The sequence below is a fragment of the Aulostomus chinensis genome, chromosome 9 (genome assembly GCF_037954235.1).
Source record: "Aulostomus chinensis isolate RoL2024-O1b breed Wild chromosome 9, RoL_Achi_v1.0, whole genome shotgun sequence".
Lineage (NCBI taxonomy): Eukaryota > Metazoa > Chordata > Actinopteri > Syngnathiformes > Aulostomidae > Aulostomus > Aulostomus chinensis.
The window spans coordinates 9,266,515-9,277,671 of record NC_141328.1 but is presented as its reverse complement, the minus strand read 5'-3'; the positions used below and the strand labels follow the sequence as shown (position 1 = coordinate 9,277,671).

The 11,157-nt window shown below is 42.5% G+C and overlaps 2 protein-coding genes across 8 annotated transcripts in view; one reads left to right on the top strand and one right to left on the bottom strand.

The window, feature by feature from the left end:
• The first annotated feature begins 1,074 nt into the window (after positions 1-1,074).
• On the top strand, positions 1,075-7,522 carry irf10 (interferon regulatory factor 10). Of its 3 annotated transcripts, XM_086213596.1 has the most exons (9): positions 1,248-1,428; positions 1,514-1,698; positions 2,513-2,708; positions 2,871-2,947; positions 3,594-3,651; positions 5,017-5,109; positions 5,194-5,580; positions 5,804-5,922; positions 6,343-7,336. In XM_086213596.1, exons 2-9 carry the CDS (start codon positions 1,528-1,530, stop codon positions 6,445-6,447), a joined length of 1,206 nt encoding a protein of 401 aa, XP_086069722.1. In that variant the 5' UTR covers positions 1,248-1,428; positions 1,514-1,527; the 3' UTR covers positions 6,448-7,336. The 3 variants fall into 3 exon arrangements, with proteins under 3 accessions (XP_086069723.1, XP_086069722.1, XP_086069724.1); XM_086213597.1 differs by lacking the exon at positions 5,017-5,109 and having other exon boundaries at positions 1,075-1,428; positions 6,343-7,522; XM_086213598.1 differs by lacking the exon at positions 1,248-1,428 and having other exon boundaries at positions 1,518-1,698; positions 6,343-7,520.
• The window catches only part of LOC147255712 (uncharacterized), a 22,918-nt gene continuing 18,551 nt past the window's right edge, over positions 6,791-11,157 (bottom strand). For all 5 annotated transcript variants that reach the window (XM_086213593.1, XM_086213594.1, XM_086213595.1 and 2 more), the window contains 2 exons: positions 8,754-10,432; positions 6,791-8,540 (listed from right to left, as the gene is read on the bottom strand). In XM_086213593.1, coding sequence (XP_086069719.1) covers positions 8,082-8,540; positions 8,754-10,274 — 1,980 coding nt within the window. In that variant the 5' untranslated portion in view covers positions 10,275-10,432 and the 3' untranslated portion in view covers positions 6,791-8,081. The remainder of the gene's footprint in view (positions 8,541-8,753; positions 10,433-11,157) is intronic.

Here is an 11,157-nt window from a genome sequence, read left to right as displayed (position 1 = left end):
GTAAAAAGCATGAACACCTGAGTTGTTAAGTTTAATTCATTTTAAAATGTTTCTGTTCTGTCACTAAGAGCATTAGGAATTCCCACTTCCCAGTGGTGGTTGTCGCTCTTCTGCTCCTGCAAGAAGTTCGTGGCAAAACAAATCCAACTGCTCCAGTCCTGATGGCACTTGAATATATTCTGATAACAAAGAGGATGTTTTTACATCCTCCTCCCCCCCAGTGGTGGAGGAGGATGTAAAAACATCCACGTTTCCAAGTTCATGTTCATTCATTTTCTTTTAGGCCACTAACTTCAAAAGAATATGGTCTGAGCAGCATGGCAGACACAGCACTACAACATAATACACCAACAGCATTCAGAATGTGTAATTTTACATTTGATACATGAACTCAACTTCACATTTTTCCACTTTTACATAAATTTGAATGGACAGTTAAACTTTGACCTGAGTATTATTTAATGTGGGTATTTCTTACTTTTACTAGTCAAGGAACTGGGTAATTCTTCCATCAGTGCTTCTCAATTCACCATGTTGCTTTCATATTGTTATTATTTCAGAATATATTCTGCTTGATTACAGATTGTTTTGTGTAGGATTAGTCAACTACACAGGAGCATTCTGCCCTCTACTGGCCCAAATTACTTGCCAGTTTTCTACGCAGTTTGACATGTGTTTTATTTTATCTAGTATATAAATTTAAAATGTGTGTACTGTGGTCTCTCTTATCTTCTCGGTATACCCGACTGAACACAGGAAACGGGTTCAACTAAATTCATTTTCAATAACGCTGATAAACGGAGGGGAAGCCACTACAACTATATACTTTCATTTTCACATGAATATTTCGGAATGATTTGCGGGGTCACATGTGTACTGTTGTGTGTGTATGTGTGTGTGTGCCCCTGGGAGTGATAAGGCTCACTGGGACAGCACCCACATGCTTACTCCTGCGTGGGCAAACTGGACAAGGAATGTCAAAACAAAACAAAGGGGGGGGGGGGGGGGGGTCGTTTAGCTCATTTGAAATCATCTTCTTTAACCCAATAAAATACAACGCCATTTTCTATTAGTGTAATGCAGAAACACACAAACAACAGGCATGAAAGACCAATTGACTCCTGTCAGAGATATTAAGATTTAAATAATCTAAAACGTAAAGGCAGTGTTTTGTAAATAACACGTTTAATACCCAGCGCGTAACCTTGATCGTTGACTACGTGGCAGCTGATTAAACAAGAGGGGAAAGCGAAAGTATCCCTTAAAGTCAAACCTTTCGCTTTCGATTCCAAAAGCGCACTGATACTTCTGCATTTAAGTTAGATCTCACAGCACAACCCTTTCTTGGATCGGTTTAGCATTATTCTACCTCAAGTCATATCGAAGGGCGTCAGGCATCAGAAATATATATTGATAACTGACATGAAGGTAAGACTAAACTTTGATTTTTGTTTTTGTTTTAATCACACATGCTTCTGTGACATTTACTAGAACACCGCTTCCTGTCACACAGAGTATGAGTTGAAGATGGAAGAAGGAGCGAAGTTGCACCTGAAAGAATGGCTGATAGCTCAGGTAGAGAGTGGTCACTATGAAGGCTTGTGTTGGGAAGACGAGGACAAAACTATGTTCAGGATCCCATGGAAACACGCAGCCAAGAAGGACTACAAACAGACGGAGGATGCGGCTCTCTTCAAGGTCATTTTCTGTCTCCTTTTTCTCTCGGAGGTAGCGTTGGACCATTATAGCATGTCATGAATTCATATGAGACGGAAATGAGTCCATCTGCTAAAGTTGACTGTTTTTGTCTAATTAAATAACTTGGAGTAATAACTCTAGAAGGGGAAAATCTAAATAAGAAACACACATTCCCATTAGGAAGTTCAATCCATGTGTCATTGAAAAACGAACTGTATTCTCCTTTTGATATCACATTTTCATCGTTATGATTCTAACATTGTCATAAAAAATTGTACTAACTAAAATTCTGACATTAACATTTAAGCAGATACAATTTTAACATAAAGACATTTACTTATATTTATGTTTTAGAATTACTTTTACCTTCTCCAAAAAAAAATGTATTTGAAAACAATTTTCCATTCATCCTTTTGAGAGTGTCTCTTCAAGGCAGGTAAAAGTAAATGAACTGGTGGGTGAGTGGGATTTTTTTTTCATAATGGGGAAAGGAAACAAGAGGGCTTTAACTTCCAGTAACCCTATTCACTTTCCAGTCATGAGACTCATGATTTACCTTAAATTTGATAATAAACTATATTCATAGACCACGTTAGTGCATGTAATGACAATTGAGCCAGTTATTCAGCAACGGTAAACTTATAGGCATTCTAAAGAAAAATAAACAGTTTTTCGACATTTGTTCTTGTTCCAATGTCTTGAATAGTTATAGCAGACAGTTAGAAAATATAATGCATACGTTTCACCCTATAGTCAATCTACACATTTATTTTTTCAGACGTGTCTGATATAGAATTTTAACCCTCATATGCAGGCTTGGGCTGTGTACAAGGGCAAATACAGGGAGGGGAGGGACAAAGCTGACCCCACCATGTGGAAGACTCGTCTTCGCTGTGCCCTCAACAAGAGTACAGACTTCCTGGAGGTCACTGAACGCAACCAGCTCGACATCACTGAGCCATATAAAGTGTATTGCATCCAGCAAGACAGTGGATCTGCCAGTCCAGCTGGTAAAGACACATGAAATCCTCAAAGTCTCCCAGACACTCACTCAGAATGAGCAGTGGTCTTCTTTTTTGAATATGTGGTCTTTATAAAGAATGTTGGTAATCTTTGTGTATTAACTGGCCTCTTGGGTTCTCTCTTTCAACCCTCTAAATTGCGTTTGTCAGAGTCTCCCCAGATCAAGGATCAAAATCTCATCCAGACTAAGACACGTCCCTGGAGCCCTGCTGTTCCTGACAAACAGGTCAGATTAAAAAAAAGAAGCAGAATTTATCACTAAATAGTAAGAGTTTACCAAATGTAGCACTAACAGTGGTGAACTTTTCAGGTGGATTACATACTGCTTTTGTAGTAGACACACATTGCCAAAAGAGGTACAGAGCGTATTCACATATTGCTTAGAAAACTATGTGACCGTAATCAGTTTGTAAGAAATGGGGCTCAATAATGCTGTCTGAGAAAGATCTTTTCCATTTGGAATTAATTGAGTGGTGGATCAGTGTAAGTCCAGGTCCTGTTGTTGGCCCACGCTTAGCAATAGTTCATTGTCTATAAAAGAGCACATAAGTAGTCTGCTCATGAAATCAACTTTCATTTACAAATATACTATTTAAAAATAACTGTAATTAAAAAGGCAATAACTGTTACTAATATTTAATCAATACAACTGACACTGTGGAATCTATACTAGACAGTAAATCCACAAACAGTTTTTCTGTTGTCCGTGGGTGATGTGTGTTTTCTGGCCTCTCAGGTTCACTCTCCCTTGAGTCATCAAGTGTTTGTACTTGAAACACTATATTGCATGATTAGTTCCAGATTTGTCTTTTTTTTTGTTGGTATGTTAGTTACCTAAATAATTACCTAAATTTTTTTGTCTGTTGTTGTAGCCTCATTGTCAAAAAGAATCATTTCAAGAGAGTAAAGAAGAAGAAAAAACATCATCTGGTAAGAATTACAAACTCACACTGTCATATATAATGATTCTCTTACAAAGTATAAATAATATGAATGGAATTATGTAGGCAGGGATGGAAAGGTGCAGGCTTATCTGATTTTGTCAGTCTTATTCTTTATCAATTCCCTTATTGATATTCTGTTGAGAAACAACTACTACTCAGATTCTGACTGTTTTGTTATGTCTGAGTGTGGAAGCACTGAAGACAAAGGAATGCATTTTTGCGTATAAGAGCTGAAGAAGGTTTGAGCCTCGGCTCGGGCATGGGATCTTTCTGTGTGGAGTCTGCATGTTCTCCCTGTGCCTGTGTGGGTTCTCTCCGGGTACTCAGGCTTCCTCTCACAGTCCAAAGACGTGCAAGTGGGGACTAGGCTGATTGATGCTCTAAATTGACCGTAGGCGTGGCTGTGAGTGTGAATGGTTGTCTGTCTATATGTGTTGGCCCTGCGGTGGACTGGCAACCTGTCCAGGGTGAGCCCCCCAAAGGCTGCTTGGATAGGCTCCAGCATTCCCACGATCCTTAACAGGATAAGCAGTAGAAATGGATGGACATTGCTCCTCATCTGTTCCTTTTCAACAACTCAGATGTGCGACATCATTGTTTCCCAATGAGCAGAACTATCTGAAAATGTCTCGCCAGCATTGATTGGTGAGATTGATCAGCTCAGAGGCATATGATGTTGATTCTTGGAGTTAACAATACTGATTCTCCCATCCCAACTCATATGGTCCCAGTGTGAAGCCGCTTGAGTGGGTTGCTAGTGTTAATTTCAGCCACCAGCTATGTGAGATGGTGGAGGCATGAATGGATGGACCATAGTGGAATATTATTAACTGTCTTGTGAGAGTAGCCATGTTAGCTTGGATTAAAATGATTGCAACCATTAATTGATACTCTAAATTGACCGTAGGCGTAGCTGTGAGAGTGAATGGTTGTCTGTCTCTATGTGTTGGCCCTGCGACGGATTGGCGACCCTTCCAGGGTGAACCCCACCTCTTGCCCGAAGGCTGCTGGGATAGGCTTCATCCTCCCTGTGACCCTTGACAGGATAAGCAGAAGAAAATGGATGGATAGATGGATGGATGGATGGATGGATGGATTGCAACCATTTCAGCAAAATTGGATTTCTTGTTGTTGTTGTTTTAAATGACAGACTAGTTGTTGGGGATGGTTCTAGACTTTAGCTGGTGCCTCCAGAGACAAAACACACCAGCCAGCCTTCAGTGGGGATGAATGTCAGCTGTATTTGTGGGTGACATTTTAGAAACATGTCCTTGTTGCCACAATTGAGAATATGCTTTTAAAATGTTGATCCTGCTCACAGGTAATCATGTTTGTATTTTTCCTTATACAGATTATCTTATGAGGGAACATATGTATTGTGAGCTCACTGGGAAAAAAAAAGAGTTTTCTGCTTCTCCGACCTTCTTCAGCTCTTCTATATCTGGTAAAAGAAAAAAGAAATGGAGGTAATCATGCAAAGAAATAAAACTTTAATGCCTCGAACTAAAGTTATGTCTTTTATGCACAGACTTTCGAATGCAGGTAATGTTGTTGTACCAGGGTCAGAGCATGATGAGAGTGACCACCCGGAGCCCAGATGGGTGCTTCATCCTACAGGGCCGGGTTCCCTTGGGAAACGAACAGATATATGGAACCTGCACTGCCCAGCAGCTTTCATTCCCTCCTCCAAGCTCTGTTCGCCTGCAGCCCTGCGTAGTTGAAACAATGAACCGCCTTCTTTGTCATCTGGAAAAGGGTGTACTGTTATGGGTCGCTCCTGATGGGATGTTCATCAAACGTTTCTGCCAGGGCAGGGTGTACTGGAATGGACCCATGGCCCAACACACCAACCGACCCAACAAACTGGAGCGAGAGAAGACTTTCAAATTGCTTGATACAACAAAATTTTTCAGTGGTAAGATGGAATAAAAAAGCAGTCACTGCAACTTAAAAATAGTAAGTCATATAAACGGGGAAAAGAATATGATTTATTCAAGGATAGACAAACTGCCAAAGATTCTTCTGTGGGGAAGAATAAAAGGAAGAAAAAGTCAAATTCTGTCATTCTTACTGCATATTTTTCTATGTGGTAAGTTTCTTATATAATGATTTAAATAAACTAATTTGTACTTGTACAGAACTCCAGAGATTTTTACAGGGGAATGGATCCGCACCTTCTTACAAGATTGAACTCTGCTTCGGAGAAGAGTATCCAGACCCCAACATCCCCAAATCACAGAAGCTGATCATGGCACAGGTGGGTCACAGTTATGTTTCACTTTTTTTCCTTGAATATATTAGGTTGGGGTTTTTTTGGGGGGGGGGGGGGGGGGGGGGCATATTTCAAATTTTGTGTGATTTTTCTCTTGAAGAACAGATTCAGTTTAGAAATGTATGCCCTGCCTACTGGTTAAGATCTCTTTTACAAATACAGATTTTTCATTTCTATGCATATATTATGTTGAAATGTAAAATAAAGAAAAAATCATTAAAGATCTGCAATGCTACTTTCACAAATGTCAAACATAATGAGGGCTGGGCTTGAAAAGAGTTTTACGTGTTGAAAAATGTGAGAACATCCAGTCCATTGACTTTCAGTTAGTTGTAGTACATGAAAGCACCAATAGAGGTCCTCATCAGCATGCTTATTGAGCATTACCCTGTGTCTCGTGGCCAGGTGGTGCCCTTGTTCGCTGTAGATCTGCTGCAGAGGTTCAACTTGGGAGACATTAAGGAGAAGAGGTTGACTCATGTCGTCAACACACAGAAAGAGCATTTGTAGGAGAGCTGACAAGGCACAAACAATACACTGAACAATCTGACATGTCAGGCTTTACTCCTTTCTACTGTGAAAGACATCTCTTGAACAGAGGAATTGTATATTGTATATGAAAATAAAATGATGGGGGGTCCTGTACACCTCTTTGAAATCTATCAAGGGAAATTTAGAATGATATTCTTTATTATAACTAAGTAATTTTTTTTAATGCCACAAGTAAATAGTCATTAGTTATTGTTAGCAGACATTTCTGTGTAACCCATAAAACTGGCTGAACATGTGTTTAAAAGTTACATTTTTGGAGAATTCACTTTTGTTATTTGTATTAACTGATAAAGTTAGGTGTATATCTCCATGAAGGTAATAAATCCACACCTTTAATTAAATCTATAAAGCTTTTTTTTCCTTTATTTCTAGCGAACATCATGTAACAGATTCACAATTTTAAAAAATATACATTTTGTAGCTATAACATTTAAAAAGAAAAATCAACAGGTATGGTTTTCTTTTTGAAAATAAAAAAATGAACAAACACAAAAACTAAAGTGAAAGAGTGTGCTGAATCAGAGGAGATACCCGTATCTGAGTTTAAAATACTTTCATCATTTTCCCTGCTTTCAAACATATACAGTACGTAAAAATGAAATGGGAACAGAAGTGTACAGTCCACAGGGGTCAAGAGTATTCACAAAGCATCATTTTCCAACGTGTTATTAGCACCATTACTCTTCAGCCATTGCATTTTTTTTATGATTTCCATCATTCTTTTTTTCATGGAAAAACACCATGTGTGTCGAGGCGATGTGGTGCACATCTGTCTGTGTTGGTGGGATTGTCTGGTACGCAGTTTTCATTAGTGTTCTCCCCTTCTCATTGATAATGTTAAAAACATATTGGAGGGTAATGCCTTGACAAACATCTGGTTGAAATGACTCCTGCTGACGAGAATAAAAAAGGCGAAGAGTTGCTCATACATTCACCTTGCCTGCCCAGGCCGACACGTAGACATTGGCTCAGAAGCAAGAAAAAAGTAGACAAACAAAATGTATTGCAAAATTGACAGAGAGGTTGCATTAAATCTGTTTAGCACATTTACTGTACACATGTTATATATATAGTCACTTTTTGTTCATATATGTCTGCACTGTTTCAATCGCGTTGACTTTCATAACACTGATTGAAATCGATACCCTGCAGAAAACACTGTCATTAAGTAGGTGTGTGGGACAACCATTACAAAAACAGAGTGAACACAGACAAGTGTTTGATTGTCTCACTAATGTCTTCAGTGTGTTTGCAAGGAGCCTTCTGGAGATCCTTCAGCTGTTGCTCCTTTCAGCGCTGTGCTAAGTTGAGGAAAGGAAAGGAGAAAAGAGGAGACAAAAGGGAAGGAGAGGAAAGGAAAGGAAAGGAAAGGAGTGGAAAGTAGGGATGCAATAAGGGCTTGAGAAGAGTGGGGTTAAGTTTTGGGCAGCAGTGTGGACACCCGTAATTTTCTATTGTTTTTATTCCCTCCCTGCAACCCTGCCTTGAGGTCTCTCCATTGTTTGTCTTGGTGGGTGCAATAGAGACAAGGAGGGTGTATATGTGCTTATGTGTATGCAAATATGCATGAATACATATGCATGTGCAAGTTTCTACTGCCACTTCATTAGCTTGGAGCCATGAGGTAAATCCAGGAGGCTTTCATCAGTTCCAGTTGAGGGAAGTGTGTCCGGGGCAGACCAGCGCCGTTTGCGAAGACGCACCTGCTCTCGAGGCTCTGTAGACAGAGCATGTGGAGGTGCTGGCGCAGTGGGAGCTGGGAGAGGGGGAAGAGGGGGAGGAGGTGGGGGAGGTGGCATGTCCTCCCTGTGCAAGGTGCTGGACTCTCCTGCAGCCTTAGGGGGGAATTGTGTACGGTGGGCCCTGGAGCCAGTGCGCGCTTGTGTCCGGTGGGTTTTGGTAGGTGTGGGTGTAAGAGCTAAGCAGACATCCCCCTCTGTGAGCTGGCGGCAGGGAAGGCCATATAGCTGTGTGGTTTTTCGGGGACAGCATGAAGACCAGCCTCGGTCCTGCACAAAGAATGGATACTCCACCAAGACCTTCAGTAACTCCTAGACAGAACCACAACATTGTTACTAACTCAAATATGGATTTCATAATATGTACTTAAAGATGTAAGGAATCTGAAATGGCCCTCTTGAGATAAATAACAGCAACTGCAGCCTAAATTTAGAATGCTCATACAGTATCATACAATATTGGAGATATATCTCTATAACACTAGAATAAAAAAGCTGTGTGGACACATTTAATAGAAATCTGACCTGAGAGTTACGGTCTGTGAGGTGAACCTGCAGGTGGCGGAAGCCCTGTGCACTGCTTGGGGAAATAAGCAGCACAGTGCAGGTGCTAAGGTGGAACTCTGGGGAAGTATCTGCACTCCTCAGGAAGTCCTCAGTCCGCAGCTCCTCCACTTGCTTCAACTGTCCGCTGGCCAACTCAATCAGAGAACCCTTGGTGAAGTGAGGTAGGAGCGCAGGAGGAGAGGGGTGAAGAGCAGGGGGTGAGGTGTGAACATGGTCTTTGTCATGTTTCAGTTGCTTCTCTTTGTCTTTACCTCGATCTTTGTCCCTTTGTATCTTTTCTCTGTCTCTTTCTTGGTCTCTGTCCCGGTCTCTTTGTGACCTGTCATGGCTGTTCTGCAGACCCAGGGGCGAGTTTGGGGAGTTTTTTAGATTGTGCTGCCTTGGGCCTGGCTCTATTTGCAGGTTGTACAGAGGTGTTCCTGAGGGGCTGTAGGATGGGTAAACCTGGGACTGAGGGCTTGGGTGGCACACTGATCCAAAGGAGTAATAGATGTGGGCTTCAGCTGCTGGGGGCCCCATGCTGTCCAATAGTCCCCCTCTACCTGCCCTGGGGTCTGGTCCCAGGGGATGGGGACTGGTGGAGAGTATATTGGAGCTTGTTGTTGGTATTCCATGCAGATGTCTGTCCTGTGGTGAGGAATGTGGCTCATGGCCCTCCTGAGCTTGAGAGTCTGACAGAAATGGCCCTCCAGATTGTACCCGGGATGTCACATCTTCCTGTTGTCTCCGTCCACCATTAGTATGAGAGCTATGTGGACTTAGGTCCAACCTGGTTCTGGTACTATCATTTCCATACTCTCCTGTGAGCAAAGACCTGGAGGTTGAGGCAGTCCTGCTGCCTGGTCCATCCAGTCCGTTGGGTCTCTTGCCCAGGTACCTGTGTCTGGCTTCAACTAAACCTGGATCTTGAGGGTACAGTGAAGCATGACTAAACAAGTATGATGGGGAGAAGAGAGATGAGCTATAGTCCCTGCGTCCGCTGTTAATGTAAGGCCAGATCTCTCTTGAATCAGCTGGGAAGGGAGTCTTAAAGGAGGAAGTGGTAGAAGAAGATGGGGAAGGTGGCGGTAATGAAAGGGGCCCTTCCCCTCTAAGCCACCTGGAGTGGTGGGGCAGGGGTGATGAGAGAGGATCATCTCTCCAGGCTGGAGACCCTGAACCCCTCCTCTCGCCTACATGCCCTTGAAAAAGGGGAAGAGAGACAGGGGGAGCATAGCTCAGGTGCCATGGTGGTGGCAGGGGTGCCGGAGCAGGTAAGGGGGAAGGAGTGTGTAGGAGATGGGGATTTGGTGTGGTCAGAGGTCTGTGCCTGTCACTGACCTCCCTGCTTCCCTCCCCTCTCCCTGTGCTGGACCTACTCCGAAGCGGTACAGGAGGTTTAAATTCGTTCAGGGGTAGGTGGTGTTCTGATGATCCTTGCCGAGACTCCCTCTTCTTGGGAGGGAGGCACTCTTTGCTGCGGTCGGGGCTGGGATTCATGGGTGGGCTCCAGCGCCAGTGGGGGCCCCCTGTTGGTGGGTGTAGGCTAGGTCACATGGGCCTCACGGGAGAACGAGGGGCGCAGACAGACCGGAAGGCTGCTACACAGCATCACTGTCAGTTCCCTGTTGATCGTTTTGTACTGAAGCACCACTCACCTACAAAGATGACAAAAGAGGAGAGAAACAGATTTCAGATGGGTAAAGAGGAAATGTAACTGAGAAAACGGGCAGCTTTTCAGGTCCTGGCATCAATTGTAGTAATGACTTTTTTGTGAGTCTGGTCAGAAATGCAAACAAACATTCAGCTGCCTCAGAAAGATAAAAAGCCAGCCAGTGACTCTCGTCCAAATCATTACAACGCTGAGAACTTTTAACTCTTCTGACAGCTGTCCCTAATAAGTCATTACCTTTGTACATTGCGGTGTGACTGAAACTACCTAACTTACTCGTTTCATTCAAACACATTACTCCCACATGTGGACTAAAAATACATCGTACAGCTAATGAAGTGAGGCAGTGCAGTATGTGTCTGTAAAAACACACAGAAGGAGAGTTTTCATCTCTGACTCTAGGGTGATGATTGGAATATGTAGAAATGTTTTTTGTACCACTTTCATGAGCCACCCCCACAATACCCGCAGGTGGTCTCTGTATTGTATATGAGCGTACTACAAGCCCCTCAAGCCTTTTTCTTTCAGACAGCAACAGACACACAAATACTCCCACTAGCGACTGTACTTACTCCCCCAGTGATAGGCAAAACTGGTCACCACCCACCCAAAAGCTGACAGAAACATTGTGGATATTACCACCAGTTGTTGTGGATACAGGATATGTGTCTTTTCATATTAATTATCTGTCACAAGAGAGGTGTGGAGAAA